The sequence below is a fragment of the Bubalus kerabau genome, chromosome 1 (genome assembly GCF_029407905.1).
Source record: "Bubalus kerabau isolate K-KA32 ecotype Philippines breed swamp buffalo chromosome 1, PCC_UOA_SB_1v2, whole genome shotgun sequence".
Taxonomy (NCBI): domain Eukaryota; kingdom Metazoa; phylum Chordata; class Mammalia; order Artiodactyla; family Bovidae; genus Bubalus; species Bubalus kerabau.
The window spans coordinates 57,858,122-57,884,464 of NC_073624.1; the positions used below are offsets into that span (position 1 = coordinate 57,858,122).

Genomic DNA, 26,343 nt, shown 5'->3' on the forward strand with positions numbered 1-26,343 from the left:
ATAAACCTATTTCAGTACAGCACTACATAGTTAATTCTGTTAGTTGGATACCTAGGCTTGGACTATGAACAAATTGGACTTGACCAATGTGCTTTTGGATTGGAACTTGTTTGTATGTAGGGGACTTACTGTGTACCACACTGTCCTGGAACTCTCAACTTACCCAGCTCCCTTTACAACCACAGTGCAAAATTCTTAATGACTAGGCCTATATCTCATTATGGGTTTCCCTGGTGGCTGTGGTAAAGAATCCATCCACCTGCCAATGCAGGAGACAGAGGTTCGATCCTTCAGTCGGGAAGACCCCTGGAGGAGGAAATGGCAACCCAGTCCAGTATTCCTGCCTGGGAAATCCCATGGATAGAGAGGCCTGGTGGGCTACAGTTCATGTGGGCTACAGTTCATGCAAGAGTTGGAGACGACTTAACGGCCAAACAACATCTCGTTACTACTTGTGTCCCAAGAATCTCACAGCCTATAACTTATTTTTGGCTTATATTCTGAAGAATAAATATATTCAAATAACGCTTGGTGAGGTATCTGTTGTTCATTATTTTAGAGGCTATGTCCGTCATAAACAACGTGGGGGTATCTACTGAACACTTACACCATGTCAGGGGCCTTGTCGGGTGCTTCATACACATTGACTTCATTTAATCCTAAGAAGCCTGTAAGACTTGATCCTCATTTTATAGCTGAGAAAACTTATCCCGGTCAGTTAGTGAAAGAGACAAAATTCATTCACTCCACATCTTTATTTACACTCTACCTTGTTTTAAAATGAGAATTTCCAAGAATATAATACAAAACTTCTTTTTTTAAATAGAATTCAGAGCAAAGGTGCAGTAAGAATTTAAAAAGTCAGATAAAGCCAGAAGGTAAGTACCGAACAATGCATACCATTAATGTCCTATGGACTTGCTACAGGTGGACTGCAAATTTGGCTTAACTTCACATCTGTTAATATGTGACTTGTTCCATTAGTCAGAGACTTTAAAAGATAGTTACTTAGAGGCACACTTACTCCTAACTGAAACCTGAAGTTTCTCCTGTGGATTCTCAAAGCTATTGTATGTCAGAGTGATCCAGTGTCATCCTTGGCAAAGCTTCACAATACAGTCTAAGCGGAAATTGATGTGTGGCTAATACAAGGCAAGTTGGGGACAAAGGTCTCCACAGTGAGTTTAATTTCATTGGGAATTTCTAAGGAAATGGATGGATTATTCAGCATTTAGCCTCCTCCATAAAGCTTTCTCAAGAATGAGATTGTAAATGTTGGGCAATAAAGGTTATCTCACAAGTATCTGGGTAGAGATATCATTACTGATTAAGCGCAGGTCCATATGAACAGGGCTTCCCAAGTGGCTCAGTGGTCAAAGAATCCACCTGCTAATGCAGTAGACACAAGAAATTTGGATTTGATCCCTGGTTTGGGAATATCTTCTAGAGGAAGAAATCGCAACCCACTCCAGTATGCTTGCCTGGGGAATCCCTTAGACAGAGAAGCCTGGCAGGCTACAGTTCATGGGTTCACAGAGTCGAACACAACTTAGCGACTGAGCACACACACACACCATATGATCAGTAGAGCTGGAGATAGGAATACCAACTCCTTCTGACACTGGAGCAGTTTAATGAGGATCCCACTTCAGTGAGAGGCCTTTCCATCTCTTCTCAAAAGTAATCTTAAGAGCACCCAGTTAGAGACAAGATTTTCCCAAAAACTTTTGGATCTGTTCCAACTGAACAACTACGTAGAGAATCACATTCTGCCTCCACGGAGTATGAGTACTATGATTTTAGCCTGGAATTAAAAAAAAAAATATGCCCCCGCTGAGTCCCAACTTTATCTGGCTCCAAAGTACTCCTAACGTGCCCATGGACATGGCCCATATTTGACTTTGGTTTGATCAATGCATTTAGAAAGACTGGCAGGAACCCAGAAGGGGCCTGTATGAATGTTGATTCCTACATTCAAACTTGGGACATCAGACTCTCAATCTCATTTACTTTTATATGAAAGGCAAACACAGGTTTTCGTCACAACTGAGGCCACCACAAAGAGTGTATGTCTAAAAAACAAGAGGGAAAACAAAGAAAGTTGGAACTGTATCAAATGGGTATAGAGTAGGTAAATCATATTTCCATTCAAGGCACATTTCAAAAGAATGTTCAGAAAGTTTTAATATAGGCTATGTATATACAATTCCCTATAGCTTTTGTTAGCACCAGTACATATCCTGTGGCCCCATTTTCAAATGGCTTAACAGATTGAGGGATTTTATCAGTGAAGGTGAGGATAGGAGACAAAAGCAGACATTTAAACAGGGAAATTTTAATGAAATCATTGTTAATTAGTAGAAAGTGGCTATTTTAAGAGTTTTTAAAAAAAGAACTCTTAAGGAGTTCAAAAGTAGAAGTGGCAAAAAAAAGGAACTACCTCTAGGCTGGGAAAAAGGAAAAAGAGAATTAAGGAACTAAAGACTAGGAAAGGCTTTCCTCCCCACTCTGAGCACTCAAGCTGAGCGTAGGACTCTTCAGTGAAGGCGTGGCTTCCACAGGAACATTCAGCAACCACCCCCGCGCCCCACCTCCGGTAGTGAAGAAACTGTCAGAGGGCCAGAGTGGGAGACAGTTGCTTGAGGGAGGGGCTGAAAGCAGCCCACTGGAGCTCCTCCAAAGTGGGCCACGTGACTAAGGCACAGCTGGGGCTCTTCTGCTGGGGCTGCTGGGTTCCTGTGGTGATTACAAATGGAGAACCAGAATCCAGAAGGGACTTCATGCTGCTATTGCTTTGCAGTGCCACTTTAGGACATGACCCTCATCAACGAAGCCTAATACTCTGCCAAGCTGGCAAAGGCAGACATGTTTATAGGGTCCAGTATCACAAAGCAGGGTAGAGAAGGATGGATTTGGAGCTGGGAGTTGATATCAACAGTAAGGTGATAATTGCTATAGTTCACTCTTTTGTCTTCTTACCTTCCATGTATACCTACACCAACACAGGAGCTACTAGTCACATGTGGTTGCTGCTGCTAAGGCGCTTCAGTAGTGTCGGACTCTGTGCGACCCCACAGACAGCAGCCCACCAGGCCTCACCGTCCCTGGGATTCTCCAGGCAAGAACACTGGAGTGGGTTGCCATTTCCCGCTCCAGTGCGTGAAAGTGAAGTCGCTCAGTTGTGTCCCACTCTTTGGGAGCCCATGGACTGCAGCCTACCAGGCTCCTCTGTCCATGGGATTCTCCAGGCAAGAGTACTGGAGTGGGGTGCCATTGCCTTCTTCAAGTCACACGTGGTTACTAAGTACTCAAAATGTGACTAACCTGAATTGAGATGTCCTAAGTGTAAAATATACACTGCCTCTCAAGATGAGGTACAAAAAATATATATATATCATTAAATTTTCTATCAATTCATGTTGAAAAGGTATTTTGGCTCTATTAAGTTAAACAAAATATATTACAATTAACTTCATCCATTTTTACTTTCTAATGTGGTTACTAGGAAATTTTAAATTACTTATGTTTTCTGCATTCCATATAGTTAAATCCTCTCTGTGACGCTGGAGCAACTTGGCTGCTTTGGATAAAGCTTTCTATCAATAATAGCTGTGTGTGTGCTGTGCTCAGCTCTTTTCAGCTCTTTGTGACCCCATGGACTATAGCCTGCCAGGCTCCTCTGTCCATGGGAGTATCCCAGCAAGAATACTGGAATGGGTTCCCATTTCCTCCACCATCAATAATATCTAACAAGCTCTAGTATGGTAAAATGGCTTTTTCCACCATACTGCTTCCTCCTCAACCAAAACTGTATGCTTTTATTCTATTATTAATACATGTCTGGGTTCTGCAAGCACTGCTGACCTGGCTCCCCCAACCATTCTCATCACAATTCAGAGAAAAAGCCCAAAGGCTGATTTTGAGCATTTCTATTCTATCACCTTCAGAATGGACTGGCTGGATCTCCTTGCAGTCCAAGGGACTCTCAAGAGTCTTCTCCAACACCACAGTTCAAAAGTATCAATTCTTCGCTGCTCAGCCTTCTTCACAGTCCAACTCTCACATCCATACATGACCACTGGAAAAACCATAGCCTTGACTAGACGAACCTTTGTTGGCAAAGTAATGTCTCTGCTTTTCAATATGCTATCTAGGTTGGTCATAACTTTCCTTCCAAGGAGTAAGCGTCTTTTAATTTCATGGCTGCAGTCACCATCTGTAGTGATTTTGGAGCCCAGAAAAATAAAGTCTGACACTGTTTCCACTGTTTCCCCATCTATTTCCCATGAAGTGGTGGGACCAGATGCCATGATCTTCATTTTCTGAATGTTGAGCTTTAAGCCAACTTTTTCACTCTCTTCTTTCACTTTCATCAAGAGGCTTTTGAGTTCCTCTTCACTTTCTGCCATAAGGGTGGTGTCATCTGCATATCTGAGGTTATTGATATTTCTCCTGGCAATCATTGGAAAAGACTCTGATGCTGGGAAGGATTGGGGGCAGGAGGAGAAGGGGACAACAGAGGATGAGATGGCTGGATGGCATCACTGACTTGATGGACGTGAGTCTCAGTGAACCCTGGGAGTTGGTGATGGACAGGGAGCCCTGGCGTGCTGCGATTCATGGGGTCGCAAAGAGTCGGACACAACTGAGCGACTGACCTGATCTGATCTGATTCTATCACCTCCATCTTCCACTGCAACACCAATTTTTCCAACATAAACATATTTATGGTACCAAATAATTCCTGAACACATAACACTCACCATATTTAACCATTTTGACGAAAGCAACTCCAGAATTCATATAATAAAGGATATAAAGGATGCCACTATGATAAAAAGCACTGGACTGCAGAATAGCGAAAAAAAGAAAATCTAGCCTCTATTTCTGGCCCTAACCTTCTTGGGTTAGGCCATGTAAATCTCTGATCCTCTGTTCCTACACCTGCTTGGAAAAAGAGAGCAATGAATTATTTCAGTTTTACCCAAATGACATAATGAAATCCTTTTAGGGATTATAACCATATTTTTTAAAATTAATAGGATAGAATAATAATAATATACTATATGTGTTAAAGGTTTTATGAAACTTTTGTTTCAGATATAAATCTCATATACTGGGTTTGTAATGTAAGCTATATTTCTTACTGTCACAGTAATAGTTTGAGAGCCAGCCATATAATCTCTTAAAATCCTATACTGTTTGAATTCATATAATTTGTTCTGTTCTAAAATTATTTCAAGACCAGTGAATAACAAAGCATGAAATTACAACTTAATATAGAAAGTTTTATAAAAGCTGAAATTTATTTGGTGCATACTCTGTGCTTGCTATCAGGTACTTTCACATATACCTTTTCCTTTAATATGTAAAAGCAACCATGTGAGGTATTTTACAAGTTGAAAAAAACAGCAAAAACCTATGTCCTTAACTTATTCACATGAAAGGTTATATGTGTCCCCAGATAAAAATAAAATTAAACAAACAAACCCCAACCAAGTACATAGTCTATTTCCATTTTCTTTTGTGCATCCTCCAAATACACCACACACTTTAGCATTAGGAGAATAAAGAACCAATTCAAATAAAGGGAATCTTTCTTGTAATTTTTGGAGACAGGTGCTTTTTAACTACCAATTTTCTACTCTATGCACAAGGGACTTAAATGCTGTCGATGTCTGAAATAATTTTAAGGTAATTCAATACTTTGAAAATTTTGTTCACATAGACATACAAGCCTAAAAACAGCACTATTTTTAGAGGCAATTTCACAACAGAAAAAGGCAATGGTAACAGTTCAAGTGATAGAAAGGACTTAAACAAAATACCTTCAAGAAAGGAGGAAAAATGTATAGAAAATTTTCTAAAAATATAGCACCATTACCTCAATGAATGAACAAATTTCAAGATGTGGAAATTATCCAACAATCACAAATATTTCTCAAATAATCTGTTTTTATATTTAGACTTTCAAATTATATAGTTATAGTAAATTTTATTAGGAGTTTAACACTGACATCAAGTTATTTTATAAAATAAAAAGCAACTTCCTAAAGAACAGTGACTACTGAATTGTTACTATGAAAAATTCTTCAACATTATGCAATTTTATTCCTTATGTAAACTTTTCTCAAGATAGATATTATGTTACAAATAAGACACAATCTGGTATGAATGCATTTGCCAAAAACATTTGATCTCCCTAGTGCTTTTCATTTCTTGGTTAAGTTTCTTCAGCATTCCTGAGTCCTTTCCTAAAACCATGTAAAAAGTACCACTCGAAGAAAAATCAGACATAAAGCTGACTTTTTATTTTTTTAAATACCTTCTTACTGAATGCTGCCAGCAATATTATCAAATTATATCTTATAATTAAGTAGCATATGTTCAATGTGAGGATATATATTTTTTCAATGAATAAATGTAGTGTCAGCACAGTAAAGTTCATAGGATTTATTTTAAATGATTGCTGGTTTCTGATAATTAAAATCCACAACTCTATGGCAGCAGTTACAATATAATACATTATAGTTCTCTGAAAGATCACTTTAAAGTTATAATGATGGAATATAACTTAACAGAGTACAAATGATATCTATGGCATAAGACTCCACAGTTGACTGATTAGCTAATCAAAGAAAAACATCTGAGAAAGGCCTTGAAAAAGAAAGCATATTTCCTGTTAGAATTTATCCTTTTTTTCCCTAAAAATGGCTAATTATGAACATAGAAATGTTTGAATGAAAGACCCTAAAATTCAGAGAAAAGAACTAAACTTCAGATGCAGTAAGTGATGAGGTCAGACTTAACGAGCTGAAACTTAATCTGTTAGCAGCCAGAAGATGCAAGTGCTCATTTTTAGAGAAGTAAAGTTTATTACATTTGAAACAATACAGCAGAAATCTCAAAAGTTTACTCATTAAATATAGTTTAATTCTTACAAATCTCCTTTTGAAAATGCAATTCATATATGCTGCAACCTCTGAAGTTTCAATTCAAAATGAAGCATGAAGGCAGCAATCAGGAAAAAGCACAGAGACGGCTTTGTCAAATACCTGTACAAATCAGTACATACCTCTTCTGTCTGTGACACAGGAGGAAAAAAAGTGACTCTAAACATATCCAAGTAAACAGAGAAAAATACATTACTACTTGAGGCAGACCATGCTAAAAAATAATTTACAATGATCAGTTTGCATTTATGGTAGTTAATAATGCCTTTAGTTTGAACCAATGAAATTAAGGTTAAATTAAATTTTGCAATAGTTTCTCAGTCTTTTGTACTAAACATTAGTTCATCTGAGAAGTAATAAGATTGGAAAAGCAAATGACCTGATCCTTTTCATTATGCGTATCATTTTCTCAGTTGTACTAAATGCAAACAAATCAATACAGCATCAAGATTTTTCACATATTTAAAATGAAAACTAATGACTTGTGAAGGCAGACTGTGTACCATGTAGTATTTAACAGATGAAACTTGCAATTACCATCAACTCAACTTTTAAAATAACACCAAGATATACAAGCCAAAATAAACATTTGATTTAAAAATTCTGCTATTCAAGATACTCAGGTGTCTTTTTGTTCTCATTGAGATTGATATGGGTCGGGTCTTTTAAAAACCTGAAGAGGAGTTGGTAAGAGGAAAAAATCCTCAATGTTTTAAAAACCTCAACTGTTAGGAGTCCATACAACTACTCTGCTGGCATGAAAACAGTTTTTTCCCTATCATAGGACCACTTTCCCATAGAAGTACTTCCTCCAAGCCAGCTATATACAGATGTAAATCAGCTTACCCATGATTAAAACTGAAGTAATCCTTTAAAAATAGGAGCATGACACCTCACCCAAAAAGATCTTTTAAATCATTGCTAGCTGAACTGCTACTGGTCATAGTGGTTGGTGGCTGTGCAAAGTTCTGCGGGTTAAAGAAAGGATTAGCCTGCATTCCAAAGGCAGATTGTCCCATCACGTTCACCTGTGTTCCCATTACTGAACTGCCCATACCTGGAGACCCTTGAGGAGGTACAAACTGATTAAGCCACTGGTTTGGTTTCTGTTGTGATAACTGGTTCATGCTAACTTTGGGTTTCTGAGGGCCAAAGAGATTATTAAGAGCAGACATATCTGTGGGTCTTTGCTGAGTCTGCTTTCCACCTGCAGGAGGAACACTCACAGCATTGAAGTTTGGCAAGGTGGAAGGTGTTCCCAGTGCCATCTTGGTCACTCCAGGTGTGCTTGGACTACTGAAGAAGTTCTGGTTTGTATTAACTGGCATATTGAATCCTGAAGTCTGAAAGCCCATGTTAGCATTTAGGCCATTTGTTAAATTTCTCTTTGTATTGTCAATTGGTGTAGAAAACATCATGCCAAGGCCCGTGGAAGGAACAGAAGTGAAGGAACTTGAAGCAGAAATTTTAGGGGTGCTAACAGAAAGACTGGTCAAAGATGACATGTTATCCATCAAAGTGTCTGTCAGGTCCTTAGTCTGAAAAATACAAGGAAATTACTTTATTCCAAATTACTTTAAAATTAGTAAAATGCTTGATAAATTTTATTATAAAGGACAAGTTAAAATTAAGCTTGTCTACACTGAGACAGCAAACTACACAGTTCACAGGCCAAACCCAGTTTGCCACATACTTAAGGCTCTTTAAAGATGAACATTTGCAACAATTTGATGACAAGGAACAAAACTTTGAACTCCAATTAAATGAAATGTTGTCTCCCCCACTGTGCCTCCACCAAAAAGCAGAATTGCATTTTTCTCATTAGATCTGTACTATAGAAAAAGATGTTGTTGCTGTTTAGTCGCTAAGTTGTGTGCCTCTTTTGCAACCCATGGCCTGTAGCCTGTCAGGCTCTGTGGGATTTCTCAGGCAAGAACACTGGAGCGGGTTGCCATTTCCTTCTCCATGGGATCTTCCCAACACAGGGATAGAACCTGGGTCTCCTGCATGGGCAGGCGGATTCCTTATCAGTGAGCAACCAGGGAAGCCCCACAGAAAAGGATACTTCATTATTTTTGTATTTTGACTTTCATCACAATTGTGTGGAAATTTAGTTTTCTAAATTTATTCTTATATAAGTACATACAAAATGCTTTATTTTGCCTCTTGGCCCACAAAGATTTTTCCCAGAGGAAAAAGTTTAATGATTAGGAGACAAAAACTACAAAAAAAATTTAAAGAAAGCTTTTAAGATAAAGTTATTTCTGAAACCAGTAAGAGTGTAAACTTTCTCCAAGCAGAGAACTTAATCACTGTTCTAAAACTAGCACCTAAAACAGTGCCTAAAACACAGAAGGAAATAAATACTGGTCAAGACATATAGGTAAGAATCCCTAAATCAAGTTACAAACATGACTCTAACAAAAAAGCCAAAAAATGAAAATTATTTCTTGCTCAAAAATACATAAATGCATGAACATAATATTCCTGATCAATTCAAAGTGAGCAGAGTTGAATTAGTATCACAGACCTAGTATTTTTAAAGAACCGTCCCATTAATCTAGCTTCTTCTATATTGGTAACAAGCACTATCACAAAACATCGTACATTAGGCAGGTTATTGAGGAGGTGCTGGAAAATCCTTTATGCCCATACTTCTTAGAAATTACATATTAAAGTATTTTCTGAAATACATTTTCATAAAACACTAGTAGGTAGACTAGGTTCTATACTACCTTACTCCTTAAGAGTAGTATAATTACACAAAAAAATGAACTCTGACCTGCTTGACTGGAGCAATAGGTGTGTGAACTTGAGGTTTAAGAGGCTGCTGGCTTTTCAACTTCTGGGCCTGCTCCTGTTCTTTTGCTAATTTTTGTTTTTCTTCAAGTGTAAGTGATGCCTTAAAACAACAGCAAAAAAAAGTTAACTGACAGCTTTCATAATTTCATTTGTAAAGCAGAACATTGCTTTTTTGTCTGTGTGGCAATACCATGTGACAACACTTGACAGTACCAAGTAGTTTACGAACTACTGTATTGGTGACTGCCACAACAGTATAACTAAGGTCAGTCATACTTTAGTTTTGTGGGTTTTCTATTTGTTTTTTTTCCTTTTTTAATATATACCTTTCATTTATTTATTTTTTTAATTAGAGGATAATTGCTTTACAATGTTGTATCAGTTTCTGCTGTATAACATGAATTAGCCATAAAATTGGGAGATTCTTGTTCAACTGTTTTTATCTTACTCCAAAAAATATTTTAAGAACTCATCAAAAGCTAAGTAAGAATTAAACAACTTAAAAAAAAAAAACATGAACAAACAATATTTTTGATACTAACGTCTGCATCAAATTCAGTGTCTTTTTTCTTAGATCTGCTTTGCCAACCTTTAAGCCCACAGTATGTCCTCGTACAATTTTGTAAACCACAGTGTCTTGGTTCTACACATACAGGTACTCATACATGTTGAATGAATAGAAGAAAACTGCCCTTAGTGAAATTCAAAGTTGATATATTTTTTATATTGGATGCTAACCAATATTTCAGCTGGAAACTACAGTTTTATAGTTTATTATTCAAAATCAGGAGCAAAGAAGAGACACTGTAAAATTTATCAAGGGATGTGACTGGCAAAGTACAATAGAAAGGACAAGAAGTCAGGCAACCTAGAAACATTACCAATGTGGGAGAATGAATAAAAGAGGAAGTTAAAAATATTAAGCATTTTTATTCTCAACATGGTTAGGTCATGATCCACTGATAACTTTTAAATTTCATAAAGATAATTAAAGAATGTTTCTATTAAGCTAAATAGTATTTCTCAACAAAACAATCTATGGTTTATAGAAGTCATATAATATAAATATGAATGTCAAAAGAACAGTAAAGAAACTTACTCTTTTTTGTTTATTCTGTAACCCATCCTCTTTATTTTCTGATTCACCACCAGTCAGAAGGTCTGCTCCAATGTTGTTAAAGACTTTGTCAATCTGCTGAAACAGAAAAAAACCAACCAGTTGAACAATGCGCAAAACTTTACTACTTAAAGATCAGAAGCTTCTGAAATGGAGTGCAATGTCAGGCACTTCCCGCCCCCCCCCCCCCCCCACCCAGAATTAGAATGATCTAAATATCTTCTTACCTGAGACCCAACATTTGTAACTTTTGTCTCCTCGGAAGCATTCATTTGATTTCCTATATCCAAAGATCTGTAAGAAAGAGCTGAGTTATGACAAAGCTATAAAAAGAAATGTTTTTAAAATACTTCTTAAAAATAGTTTACCCACATAGAAGTTATTACAACTTCAACAAACTGCAACTTATTAAGGACAGTCATAATCTTTTTCATTATTTACTACTATTAGTATCTGCTTGCCCCTACAAGTAACATTTGTATACAAGTCTTTTTTTAAAAACTAAACATTTGAGATTAACTGGAGAATTTACTCAGGGTGTCATAAAATCATGCAAGGATGGTTCTTACCATACAAGAGTTCAGAGCTTACTGAGAGACAAGATACAATATGGGAACTTAACATGATTAAGTTCAGAATCTATGATTCTAACAATAAATTCTATAATCACTGAATGAAAGATGTGGGCAAGATCTATGCCTTGAAAAATAGGTAACATTTATTTAGATAGGAAGAAAAAAACGAGAAGGTTCATTTACACCTCAAGTATAAATACTAGATAGAAAATTTCTCTGTTGTAATTTTTAATGATTTTCAGGGTTCCTATGCTAACATAGTCAATCCATTAATAGCATATATATATATATATACACACACACATACATATATACATGTATGTATAGACATATATATCTCACAAAATATTTAGCATATACAAATGGCTATTTCATGTCATTCTACGCCTTGTGTATTTACTTCCATAAAGCCTTTACCTTACACTGGAACAAGACCAAAAAAGCTTCTTTTGGAGGACTTGGCTCGTGACTGGTATCAATTTTACTGATTTTCAGATGTCTTTGGCTCAGGGTTAAACATTAATGGGCATTCTAAACTCATGTGTTTTTCTTTGGAGCAAAGAATATAGTGAAGATTTGATCATAAAAACTAGCACTTTCTGTTGAATAATTTTCATCTTTCCCCTCATCCTTTGTACACTAATATTTTGCAAATAATTTAGAAAATCCTCTCTATAAGACACACACACACAAAAGGTGGATGCTGTGGTACGACATACGGAATGAATTCTCTGTAAATGTTTCAAAGGTTAGATAAAAGAGAAAAGGAGAAATCAAAACACAAGGATTTCACAGATCTGAAAAAAAACTTTTAAGTGGTGCTCCTGGTGATCAGCACCCTGACTTTACAATGCTGGTGGCTAATATGACAAGAGATTTTTCTCAGAAACAGAATTTTCTTTATGTAGAGAAAACATTAAGATTATATCATGTTATGCTTTTGTATTTAGCAATAACATCAGATTTTCAACAACATTCTATTTAAACTCAGTTTAACTTAATCTGCTGGAAAATTTTTACAGGCTTTCAGTTCAGTCGCTCAGTCATGTCCGACTCTTTGCGACCCCATGAATCGCAGCACGCCAGGCCTTCCTGTCCATCACCAACTCCCGGAGTTCACCCAGATTCACGTCCATCGAGTCAGTGATGCCATCCAGCCATCTCATCCTCTGTCGTCCCCTTCTCCTCCTGACCCCAATCCCTCCCAGCATCAGGGTCTTTTCCATATAGTCAAATTGAAATCCTTCAAGTTTTATCATCCATATTCTAGGAAATCAACCATGACATAACTTTAATGTCACTCCTGGACCATGTGCAATTCATATTCAACCTACTTACTTCTGCTGTTCTTGCATTATATGAAGTTGCTCCAGTTTAGTCTTATGTTCTGACTCCAATCTATTAAGCATCTCTTTTATGACGGAAATGAAAGAATTGAACTGATATAATAAGAAATTGATATAGTTAGGATGTTTCAAGTTAGCAACAAAGTTATTGAATAAAAAAATTCAACAAGTTATTCATAATATTCTCTATTTTTACCAGAATATGACAAATAGGTCTGATGACACAAGAATAGATTATACATATTTTAGCTCAGAATATCATAGCAAGCTTTTACAGTATCTTTGTACAGTGGTGATATTTAAAGTTCCAGAAAACATGTCTCAATAAGTTTTATATTCTGAGCTAATTGCTATTACTCAGCAGTCTTAAATAAATTCAACTCCACCAGTTATTACACATTGATTTTTTTTTAGACTAATCCAAAACTGACCACCTAATATGTGCATATCTAAACACAATCTGTTTGCATGCGTGTGTGCCTGCTAAGTCACTTCAGTCATGTCCGACTCTTTGCAACCCCACAGACTCGCCAGCTCCTCTGTCCACGGAATTCTACAGGCAAAAATACTGCAGTGGGTTCCCATGACCTCCTTCAGAGCACCTTCCCAACCTAGGAATTAAACCCGCATCTCTTGTATCTCCTGCTTGGCAAACGGGTTCTTTACCATTAGCACCACCTGGGAAGCCCACAATCTGTTTAATGATGCATAAAAAATTACTCTTTATTCGATCATTATAAAAATGACATGTTTGGCTAAAATAAACCTTGTTTTCTAAAAAGCTAGTAGAAATATTAAATATACATAATCTAACTTTCAAATAATTAAAGTTTATAAGAATACCCAACTCAATGTCTAAACATAGTTCAAGTTTTAGTTAAAATTTAGTTAAATAATTATGGTACTTCAGAAACAATTTATTTCAGTAATACCACATATTACAGGAAGACTCTAGAAACTTTCTTGCCTCCCCAAATGCAGTAGATATATACAAATGTAAGAGCTGGACCATAAAGAAAGCTGAGAGCCAAAGAATTGATGTTTTTGAACTGTGGTGTTGGAGAAGACTCTTGAGAGTCCCTTGGACGGCAAGGAGATCCAACCAGTCCATCCTAAAGGAAATCAGTCCTGAATATTCATTGGAAGGGCTGATGTTGAAGCTGAAACTCCAATACTTTGGCCACCTGATGCGAAGAGCTGACTCATTGGCAAAGACCCTGACGCTGGGAAAGACTGAAGGCAGGAGAGGAAGGGGACAAAGAACTGACTCATTGGAAAAGACCCTGATGCTGGGAAAGACTCAATGCAGGAGAGGAAGCAGACAACAGAGGACTAGATGGTTGGATGGCATCACTGACTCAATGGACATGAGTTTGCACAAGTTCCAGAGTTGGTGATGGACAGGAAGTCTGGCGTGCTGCAGTTCATGGGGTTGCAAAGAGTTGGACACAACTGAGTGACTTAACTGATTGACTGAACAAGGCTTTCAATAATCCCTCTTTCTAACTCACATACTCCTTACTTTGAATATAAAAAGCACTTTCTTCATATACCTCTTCAACGTATTTTTCCTTGTTTTATCAATGTTTATTTGTAATATATTTATACATTCAATGCCGAGAAAAGAGTAAGCTGAATAAACTGAATAAAGCACAAAAATATTCCTACCTGATTGAGATTAAGATTGTTTTCAATACTCAGGGGAATCAGATGAGGCAATACTTTTCCAGCCAGCTGCTCTTTGGTGATTCCCAACTTCTTATGGGTAAATGTACATTTGTAAATACCTGATTTAAAAAAAAGAATGTTATAATTCAATACTACAAAATTAATAGAAATCAGAAAAACAATGTATCTATATAAAATCTCTTGATAATCAGTACAGTTACAAATTTTTCCTTATAAATGCTTTAAGAAGAATGTTCTTACATATGTATCAGAATGATTTCAGCTTTACTGTCGGTTTAGATTTAACATACCATGACACACTTATCCCATATTCTTTGGCTAAAAATAGTGTAACTGTAAAAGCCTGTATTTTTTTTGTAGATATACACATCTGAATGCAGAATTCCAAAGCATAGCAAGGAGAGATAAGAAAGCCTTCCTATGTGAACAATGCAAAGAAATAGAGGAAAATAATAGAATGGGAAAGACTAGAGATCTCTTCAAAAAATTAGAGATACCAAGGGAACATTTCATGCAAAGATGGGCACAATAAAGGACAGAAATGGTATGGACCTAACAGAAGCAGAAGATATTAAGAAGAGGTGAAAAGAATACATAGAAGAACTATACAAAAGACCGTAATGACCCAGTAACCACAATGGTGTGATCGCTCACCTAGAGCCAGACATCTTGCTGTGTGAAGTCAAGTGGGCCTTTGGAAGCATTACTGCAAACAAAGCTAGTGGAGGTAATGGAATTCCAGCTGAGCTATTTCAAATCCTATAAGACGATGCTGTGAAAGTGCTGCACTCAATATGCCAGCAAATTTGGAAACCTCAGCAGTGGCCACAGGGCTGGAAAAGTTCAGTTTTCATTCCAATCCCAAAGAAGAGCAATGCCAAAGAATGTTCAAACTACCACACCACTGCACTCATTTTACAGGCTACCAAAGTAACGCTCAAAATTCTCCAAGCTAGGCTTCAACAGTAAGTGAACTGAGAACTTCCAGATGTTCAAGCTGGACTTAGAAAAGGGAGAGGAACCAGAGATCAAGTTGCCAACATCTACTGGATCACAGAAAAAGCAAGAGAATTCTAGAAAAAATACTTCTGCTTCACTAACTACACTAAAGCCTTTGACTGTGTGGATCACAATAAACTGTGGAAAATTCTTCAAGAGATGGGAATACCAGACCACCTTACCTGCCTCCTGAGAAATCTGCATGCAGGTGAAGAAGCAACAGTCAGAACTGGACATGGAACAACAGACTGGTTCAAAATTGGGAAAAGAGTATGTCAAGGCTGTATATTGTTACCCTGCTCATTTAACTTCTATGCAGAGTACAATCACGGAGGCAGATTAGACCACCCTGGCAGAAAGCGAAGAAGAACTAAAGAGCCTCTTGATGAAGGTGAAAGAGGAGAGTGAAAAAGCTGGCTTAAAACTCAACATTCAAAAAATGAAGATCACGGCATCTGGTCCCATCATTTCATGGCAAATAGACAGGGAAACAATGGAATCAGTGACAGACTTTATTTTGGGGGGCTTCAAAATCACTGCAGATGGTGACTGCAGCCATGAAATTAAAAGACACTTGTTCCTTGGAAGAAAAGCTGTGACAAACCTGCACAGTGTATTAAAAAGCAGAGACATTACTTTGTCAACAAAGGTCCATTTAGTCAAAGCTATGGTTTTTCCTGTAGTCATGTACGGATGTGAGAGTTGGACATAAAGAAGGCTGAGCACTGAAGAACTGATGCTTTTGAACTGTGATGTTGGAAAAGACTCTTGAGAGTCTCTTGGAGAGCAAGAAGATCAAACTAGTCAATCCTAAAGGAAATCAATCTTGAATATTCACTGGAAGGACTGATGCTGAAGCTGAAGCTTCAATACTTTAGCCACCTAATACGAAAGAGCTGCCTCATTACAAAAGGCCCTGATGCTGGGAAAGATTGAAGGCAGGAGGAGAAGGGGACGACAGAGGACAAGATGGTTGGATGGCATCACCAACTCAATGGACATGAGATTGAGCAAGGCCCGGGGAGATGGTGAAGGACAGGAAGCCTGGTGTGCTGCAGTCCATGGTCCGCAGAGAGTCACACACAACTGAGCGAGACTAAACAACAATGACCGTACCAGGAAAAGCCTATTCGAATCAGGTATAGTTCTTACAGTGTAGCAGTAAGGCTACAGAAATGTCTTTGTATTCTGAACACAGCTAAATATATATTTCATACTACTCACTCAAACTTAAAAGTGTCTAAGCATAGGTCTTATACCTTTATTCACTTCAACCAATCAGACTCAACATCTCTAAACTCTAATAATTTAACTCCACAAAATCCTTCCCTGTTGTCTTACATATTTACTCAACTTTCAAGACCCTACTGTTATACCTATTTCACAAAGCCTTCATTTGGTAAACTGGGCACATCTGCTCCTCAATCTCTGAATGCTTTCATTGCATAACAGTTTTGTATATAAGCTAAAGCTTTAGAACACACTACCTCCTATTATTCTCCAGTGAATGCACACTTCACTTATATATTCAAAGAACTCTGTGTGCCCACTAAATGCTTATTTGCAGAGCACTATGCTCATAACTTTCCCTTCAGTTGGTCTCACTGAACTCTCACAAAACTCCTTTAATGATATTATTTTACCCTTATGTGATAGATAAAGAAACTTTTCAAAGTCAATCCAGGAACTGGCACAGCCAGAATTAGGGTTAGGGCTCTTTTCATTGTATCAGACTCCTTGTCAAGAAGACTAATTTCCTTGAGCTCAAAAGTTTCATAACATATCAGAAAATTTCTATGTCCACAGAGGTCCACAACAGATTACTTACTGACCATTCCTATAAATATTTACTGAGGATATTCTATAAATCAGGTGCTATAGTAGGTATTTAAGATACATGGCTGAATAACATAGATTTTCTTCAAAATTAACACAGAACTTCAAGTTTAGTAACGTGTTAATGTTTATGTGATTCTACAGCTAATAGTGTAGCAGACCCTAGCATTTCCAGATTGGACTTCAACTATTTATAAACAATTTCAGAGTTTTTTTAATAGAGTGATTTATAATTAGCACGCTGATGACTAGAAGGTGCTGTAAGGCTCATAATACTTTATCAGCACTTAGCATTGAAAAATATATGCTCATATTTTGTTGTTGTTGCTTAGTTGGTAAGTTGTCTCCAACTCTTTTGCGACCCCATGGGCTGTAACCCACCAGATTCCTCTGTCCATGGGATTTCCCAGGCAAGAATCCTGGAGTGGGTTGCCATTTCCTTCTCCAGACAATCTTCTCAACCCAGGGACTGAACCCATGTCTCCTGCATTGGTAGGTAGGTTCTTTACCAGTGGGCCACCACAGAAGCCCTGTGTTCATATTTAAACATATCTAAATTAAGAGCCAACTCTACCACTTTTTAGCTGTATAATCTTGAATAACTTACTTCATTTAGCTAAACCTCATGGCCTTATTGTAAAACAGAAATAAAAGTACCAAATCTCATTAGATTTTAGAGAGGACAAAATAAGATAATGCAGAAAAGACTTAGCAGAGTGCCTCTTATAAATCGGGTAACAAATAAACATTAGGTATTACTATTATGATTGGTATCAGCATTTCAAGTAGCTTTGTTTGCCTCTCTTATTTAGTATCATTTTTAGAGGGAAAACTACATGCTATTTGTGAAGCTGGGATTCACAAATGTTTTTATCCCTTTGTAAATGTCAGGTACTACCACTTTCGCTAAAATTAACAGAGGGAAAAGTTACATCATGGCATTTACACCATCATTCTTCAGTTACATGAAAAGAGAGCAAAATGGTTTTACAGACTGAGAAGTTTACTTGCATGATTATAAAACAGTAAAGTAGCATCAAATGACATTAAGTTTTCAGCTACCTAAAATTCCCATGAGGACCGCAGGTTCCTTGGATGGAATTTGTTGTAAGAAGGGTAGAATATCATCAAGTACAAACCATTTATCCAAGTATTCCAAAATCTTTCCTAAGCACACTAATGAATTTACACGTACCTATTAAAAGAGGTAAACTGAATTAGTCATTTAAAGTCTTCACAATCTAGACCAAAGTATTTTAAGCATGAGTCTAATCTTCATATAAGTATATGTTAAAATCTCAAAAATGAAAGAAAAGTTAAAAGCTCTCATCCTTTATTAATATAGAAAATTCACATATTTATAAATTCCCCTGATTTGTTTCAGAAAATTTATGATTGCTTTACCAGGACACTAAGTAGCTAAAGGCAAAGAATGATATTACTTTCATGTCATTTTAAGTAAAGTAATTAGGATTTGAAAAGCTTTACTATATATTTGCTTGCTAAGAATATTTTCTTGAGGTCATTTTAACTATAAAAAGGACTACATTCTCCCAACAAATTACTGGGCCTCTAGTATATTTCTCTAATTCATGTTCAAGTCATTCTTAAATATTTTAACAATATGTGAAAATTCTATCTGCCATACCTGAAGTTTTATATTTCTAAATATATTTTTAATATAGTCACTAAAACCTGGTATTTAGGAGCTCTTTTATCAAAATTTTATCTGTAGTCTCTTGACTATTTTGATAAACATTTCACACCCTACTTTCTTTGCTAGAATTTTTTAAGATAGAATACTTTGAATCAGGATCATAATATTAATAAAATTATTTTTTTTTTAAGTAAACTAAGAAAAGCAGAAAACAATTTAGGTGGTTAAAAAAAAATAACTTGTGGCTTAAAGCGAAAGAGGATTAAGAAAAAAATTACTTGAATTTTCTACTGGAACACTAGCAGACAGAGTAATGTCAGGGATGGAATACTATAAAATAATATATCTGGGCAAACTACAGCTATTGCTCACTTTCACTGTACTATTTATAGGCTACTTAGAGCCAAGATGAAACTATATGAACAAACTATAAAAAGATTACTAAACAATAAGAAAATTACTAAGCCAATAAGAAGTGAGAGACAAATAAAAATATGTAATTACTTACAGCAAGGGAAGATGTTTGCAGACATGCATTCTTAATTCTTGGTATTAGAGCATTTTTCATGGATGGGTAGTCTATAAGATTTGCAAAGGTTGGAATGATGTTTAGACAGAGTTCCTATTAATAAAATAAATTGGATCAATCTCAGAGAAACATATTAAAAAGCATTTTGTATTTGCATGGTTAATTTTGTCACATAGTTTGAAATAAACTCTTATCTATCATTTGATCCTTTCAAAAGCTATTTGAAAGAAAAATACTTATTACCAATTTTCTACTTTACAGCCTGAGAAAACAGGCTCAGAAGACCTCATTCAAATTCATGCTAGGTCACACAACTAGCACATATACCAAAATTTCCTGATAACATTCCTAATTTCTTCCTCTGAAAACACAATTCTTCATTTAATTTTAAAAACAGGAACATCTTAAAAAAAGAAAGTAACATCTAAGTTTTGCTATCTCTCACGAGAGAAAAATCAAATATTATACCAATTCACGTAAAACTATTCCTCCTAAATAATGAATTTCTTAGCTGTTACAATATCCATATCATGGAATATAATACAAATATTTTAAAATACATGTTCAAAGATTGTTTAATAATATCGATGATAAATGTAATAAAACACTATTATATCATTCCAATTTTTAAAACATGTATGTGTCTACAGACTTAGGAAAAAGAACTGGAAGGATATATCTGGAAATGTTAACTGAACTGTGGGCACCTCTGAGAGAGGATTTAAATTTTCTTTATATTGATATTTTCAAGTATTTCTAAAATCTGAAACTAAAGCAAATATAATGGATAGAAACAGGAAAAGTCATTTAAAACATTCTTGTTAACTAATGCTATGCCACAGTGTAAATGACTGGAACTGGGAACTCTTGAGTATAACAGAGGAAAGGAAGGATGACGGAGGATTGTATGAGATAAGAAAAAGAACAGGAAATGGCTTGAGAAAAAACTGGCTGAAGAACCCACATCTCAGATATCTTATAAGGCAGAATGATTCTTATAGAAAAGCACAAAAGAGATTACTGAAGAAAACAGAGGTATAAATGTGTATCAGAGAAGGAGTTATTGATGATATCTGGCAAACAAATATATACTTATTTGTAGTTAGTAGACAGAAATGAATTAATCACTAAGAATCTGATATCAGAATTTTGGCAAATATTTTATCTACTTAAACTTATTCCCAGATTTCCAAAAGGCAGACAGAAAGAAGAGAGTTAATATTAATATCCATTTAGAAGTATAATAATTAAGCAGGTGACATAATTTGAAGATAAGAAATACAAGCTACATTTAAGGGACTGTTTTTCCACAGTTGGTAGAGGAGAATGAGCAAGGCTGAGCAGTCAGTGAGACACTGTGCTCCTGTTACCAGAGGGGAACAGTAAAGTTCAGTCTTTAATTCATCTGAGACAGACTGGACTGAACACGCCATATAGGCACTATGCCATACAATCGAGGAGTAGGTTATAAAGAGGCAAATGTCTAAATCACTTAGCTAAAGGAGGGGAGAGCTCTCTCCATACAAGGAGACCTAAGAACAGGGGACTGAAAAAATAAAACAAAAAGAAGTCCAATTAGTGTGTTTGCAGCAACTTCTGCCTTTTCCGTTCTATTTTCTCTATAATCGGTGGTGGGGAGGGGAGAACGAACACAAGTTCTCCATGTAATTTTAAAGGTAAATAATTTTAAAAACTGGTTCTCATTTATCAATGTCTCTAATGATCCTAACTTTTCTAAACCATCTTTTAATTTTCCAAATGTTTTTCTAAACTCTCTCTAGCCTCTTAAATGTTCATAGTTCCAATCAAACTTCACTTTAAAAATACCACTCCAAAAATGAGTTTCACGTTACTTCCTAGCCTTCTTACTTGCATGAGGCCTGAGGAAAAAAGATTTTTGTTTCATGCTCTTGCTCTCTCTCCCAAACCTTAGACAGGTTTTAACTTTATCAGACTCTTACCAAGCAATGCAGATACTAGTTAATTGGACTGGTGACTAAACACTTCTACTGAAATGACATCAGAAATGCTGGTTTCTAAAACTTGGCAAAGTTGCACAAGTCCATTTGAATTATATATTAATTATTTTAGTAAAATACTGGCTGATAACTTATTTGCCAAACTAACCCCCTTATGAAGAAAAGACTTCCCTGGTGGCTCAGACAGTAAAGCGTCTGCCTACAATGCGGGAGACCGGGGTTCAATCCCTGGGTGGGGAAGATCCTCTGGAGAAGGAAATGGAATACTCCATGCCAGTATTCTTGCCTGGAGAATCCCATGGACGGAGGAGCCTGGTAGGCTACAGTCCATGGGGTCGCAAAGAGTCGGACACAACTGAGCAACTTCACTTCATTTCATTTTATGAAGAAAAATGACTTTCACATCACTTTACCCTCCCTTTCCTCCCTAATCTCGCTGAATATATAATCAGGTTGGTTACACAGGGCCTGTGGGAATGTTTCAAGCTGTAATTCACAATTCCTTTGTAAAGTGCCAAAAAGTAACAGTAAGTACACCTTTCCCAATCATTCCATGTCATTTGGACAAAGGAAGTAAGAAATGATGTTATAAGGAAAAATTTTTAAATCAACTTCACAACTTTGAATAATATAAAAGACCTCAGATAAAGACTGAAGTGAATCAAAAAAGTGACCATGTATGTATGGTATTAGGTTCACATTAAAAAAAAAAAAAAGCTTGGTCATCAACTTATAAAAATTAAACTTCTATGTTTTTCTTTACTAGAATCTCTACACTGGCAAAGAGAGTATAAACTTTTAAATATGAAACCTTTTATGCAATGAGATGTTCTTTCTACAGTAGGGGGGAAAAAGCTCAAACTAAATTATGCTTTTAATAGCAATCCAAACTTTTTTTCTAGATAATCCATAGAACCAAAATTTTAGTAGCAAAGAACTAAAAGTTTGGCAAAGTATGCGATGAACCGGAAGTTTGGCAAAGTATGCCATGTTTTAAAGCACTTCTGTAACATGAATGCATGACTTTTCATGCATTAGGGATGCTCACACTAAATTATTATCTGCTTTTCTACCTACCTGCTATACAAATTAACTTCAATTCAAAAGCAACAACATTTCTGAATAGAAGACTGAGTTACCAAGCATGAAAAAATCATGAGTATGGGGAGTACCTGCTTAATGCTTCCATAAGAAAAAGGCACATACATGTTTGTCATTTTCATTCATACGTTAATTACTCATTTAGGAAGAAGGTATATAGCAATACAAACTATAGTAAATCAAACCTTCCAGAATAGTACATTTCTGATAAGTAAAAAGAACAATAATCATTTTACTTTATTAATACCGGTATTCATCAACTGATTCTTCAAATTAGTTAGGAGTGGATATACTTTAAAAGTACATAATGAAATTCACTAACTCATTAATATGTATTATTGAGCTTTATATACAAATTTTATGACAAACTTAAAATGTACTTTACTTTTTTCTTTTGCTTTACTAATCAAAATCATCATTAAAAGAAAAAAACTGAATATTATACCTGGATCTGAATGGAGGGAGCCTCTAAGGCTCTGTAAACCATTGGTAGGACACTGTTCTTTATCTCGTCAGGAGGAGTTTTGGTTAGTAGCAAATCCATTTTTTGGAGGAAGATTAATAAAATCTGTGTATACAAGGGGAACAACATATCAAAGTTTAGAATTTTTATTCCACTTTACATATGCCAAAATTTAAAGTTGCTTCAAAAGAATAAGTTATGTGCTTTGACACTTACCATGTTGCTAGCCTGAAGGCATGGAAGACAAAAACATATAAATCAAGTCTCTTATGTTTCTAGAAGTACAATATTTAACATCTGTTCTTGGCTTAAATATTTAAATAAAAGCTAATTTCCTAACTTTCACATATCTTCAGTAATACATCACTCACCCACAAGTACCAACTATCTACAAAGCTACTGGGTAAAAAATAAAAGTCTGGGGGCAGCAAAGTCAGACGTTGCAAAGAATAAATTACATCACTTGGCTTCTATGAAGTTCAAAACAAGAAAAGGTACAGAAATGAAAAGGACTGTCAGGAAAAATTCTAGAAAGAAACATTTTCAGTTGTCCCTGATCATTTGTCTGCCACCTCATAGCTAAGTGATAGGAACAAACCATCCCTTCTATTTATGCAGACTAGTTTTGTCAAGGCTCAGTTAAAATTTTTCAGAAGGGATTTTTAGCTAGACTAGTAAGGGGGAAAAAAATGCAAAGAATGAAGGCAAATAAGTGCTCAGATGATAGATTCCTTAGGTTCCTATATGATGCACAGCTTGGTGGACATGAGACTTCACTGCTTTTCTTCCAGACACCTTGACCATGTTTGGAGAACTCTGCTTCAAACCCTACATTTCCCTCACCTGCCCCTTTCTTAGGCAGAGGAATTCTTGCCTTACTACCACAGACTTCCTTCTGTTTCCCTCCCTTCAAGGGAAGGACCACAAACAGCCTGTCATTAAACCGTTAAATTAGGTAATCAACAGTTTACCAATAAGTTACTGCCGTGTAGTATCAGAAACTTAGTAATATTTCCCATGTGCTAGAAAATTTCAATTAATTTCAACAACTCCTTTCACTTCAGAAATGATGAAAATAGAAGCTGTAAGAGAGTAATGACTTGTCCAAGGAAATGAAAGTGGTCAGATTCTAACTGAAGTATGGGACCCTACTGCTCCCTTAAATCCAAGTCCACCTTGAATCTGGGGGATAAATATTTTAATAGAGTCTATATCAGATTCTAATTAAATTTTCTCTTAACAATACACATAATACTTCCATGGTGCTGGAAGCATTTTCCCTCTTCTAGTGAAACTATTTATTAGCAATAAAATAAAGGGAACAACTGGCACAAACCATCTACAAATTAAAGATTCAATAACAAAGCTGAAAAACAGAAATATTTAAAAGTGCAGGAGAAAAATAAATATTTATTTTACTAAATCTGTAACATTCAATAAGGTCAATGGGAACAATATAACACATGTAAAACCTCACTACAATTTGTTTTTTGAGATAGTAACTTGTTGAGAGCTATAGACATTCACTTGCAAAGTTCAACTATAACTTTGGGAATGGTTCACTTCAAGCATATGAAAAATAGCTTCTGACTAATGGAAAAGCAAGTCTTTCACATTTACCTCAATTTTTAAAAAGCCAGATATCCATTCCTTTTGTTTTCAGTGATAGTTATCATTGATTAAGACCACTGAATAACCGCAGATAAACAGGAAAAAATAACTACATACATACCTGGATTGGCTCCTGCTGTTTAAAGACAGGCCCAAGTTCAGGTAGAATTAACTTAACGTATTCTTCTTTGGTACATTCTTCAGCAATGAGTAGAACATTGGGCAAAACAAAAGGTACCATGTCAGGGTTTACAAATTCTGAAGTCAAACAAGGCAAAATTCTCTGCACAATCACACGCTGAAAAGCAAAAATGTTTTCTTAAAATTAATCTTTATATCAGGTTTTTGTATTAACATTGAAGTTAAGCGTCTAACACCTCCAATCCCTTTGGGTAAAGTGACTATATAATTGATAGCTGAAACTGGGACACTTTTGAGAATAAAATATTACTATTGCTAACTATGCCAGGACAAAAGACATAACCTGGGAACATTACAGAGAAAGGGGGACATATGGTCACTTTTTAGGAAAACTTTCCTAATTAGTCTTCATTAATATAGTTCTCCTCTTAATTTCTTCATTACTTATGATTTATATCCCATATTGTAAATTATAGTTTCGTGCACGTTAACTCCATTTACATTTACTAAAAGGGCCTTGAAAACAAGGACAATATTTTGTTTCCCATTTATTCTCCAGGGAGTCTAGGTAAAGGGCTAGACAAACAGTATATAACCAATGAATATCTGATAGATTAAACAATGGAATTATTTTTACAAAAGAATTAGCTAGTTTTCCAGACAGTGGCTTTTTCAGCATTCATTAATATTTTTAGACTATGTTATCCTCACAATTTACTAAGCCAGGAAGGGAGAGTAGAAGAATTGGAGAGACTAGTATCATACCGAAGTAACCTCTTAATTGCTAGTGAGACAGTGATTTCCACAACAGTTTACAACTTCTCTTCTGATGTTTAATGTCCAAGTGCTGACAGAATGTGGTCCACTGGAGAAGGGAATGGCAAACCACTTCAGTATTCTTGCCTTGAGAACCCATGAACAATATGAAAAGGCAAAAAGACAGGACAGTGAAAGATGAACTCCCCAGGTTGGTCAGTGCCCAATATGCTACTGGAAATCAGTGGAAAATAACTCCAGAAAGAATGAAGGGATGGAGCCAAAACAAAAACAACACCCAGTGTGGATTTGACTGGTGATGGAAGCAAGGTCCGATGCTGTAAAAAGCAATATTGCATTGGAACCTGGAATGTTAGGTCCATGAATCAAGGCAAATTGGAAGTGGTCAAACAGGAGATGGCAAGAGCAAACGTCATCATTCTAGGAATCGGTGAACTAAGATGGACTGGAATGGGTGAATTTAACTCAGATGACCATTATATCTACTACTGAGGGCAGAAATCCCTTAGAAGAAATGGATAGCCACCATAGTCAACAAAAGAGTCCGAAATGCAGTATTCAGACGCAATCCCAAAATCGAAAGAATGAACTCTGTTCGTTTCCAAGGCAAACCATTCAATATCATGGTAATCCAAGCCTATACCCCAACCAGTAACACTGAAGAAGCTGAAGTTGAACGGTTCTGTGAAGACCTACAAGACCTTTTAGAACTAACACTCAAAAAAGATGTCCTTTTCATTATAGGGGACTGGAATACAAAAGTAGGAA

The 26,343-nt window shown here is 36.1% G+C and overlaps 1 protein-coding gene across 2 annotated transcripts in view; it reads right to left on the reverse strand.

Annotated features, from left to right (window-relative positions):
• Positions 1 to 6,209: 6,209 nt before the first annotated feature.
• SCYL2 (SCY1 like pseudokinase 2) overlaps positions 6,210 to 26,343 on the reverse strand; it is a 56,543-nt gene continuing 36,409 nt past the window's right edge. The window contains exons 9-18 of one of the 2 annotated variants that reach the window (XM_055576162.1): positions 24,779 to 24,955; positions 23,029 to 23,151; positions 19,483 to 19,596; positions 18,380 to 18,512; positions 14,462 to 14,580; positions 12,786 to 12,886; positions 11,100 to 11,166; positions 10,855 to 10,947; positions 9,736 to 9,855; positions 6,210 to 8,491 (exon numbers count right to left, since the gene is read on the reverse strand). In XM_055576162.1, coding sequence (XP_055432137.1) covers positions 7,847 to 8,491; positions 9,736 to 9,855; positions 10,855 to 10,947; positions 11,100 to 11,166; positions 12,786 to 12,886; positions 14,462 to 14,580; positions 18,380 to 18,512; positions 19,483 to 19,596; positions 23,029 to 23,151; positions 24,779 to 24,955 — 1,692 coding nt within the window. In that variant the 3' untranslated portion in view covers positions 6,210 to 7,846. Of the gene's footprint in view, positions 8,492 to 9,735; positions 9,856 to 10,854; positions 10,951 to 11,099; positions 11,167 to 12,785; positions 12,887 to 14,461; positions 14,581 to 18,379; positions 18,513 to 19,482; positions 19,597 to 23,028; positions 23,152 to 24,778; positions 24,956 to 26,343 lie in introns of both variants that reach the window. The other variant, XM_055576153.1, reaches the window with a different exon arrangement.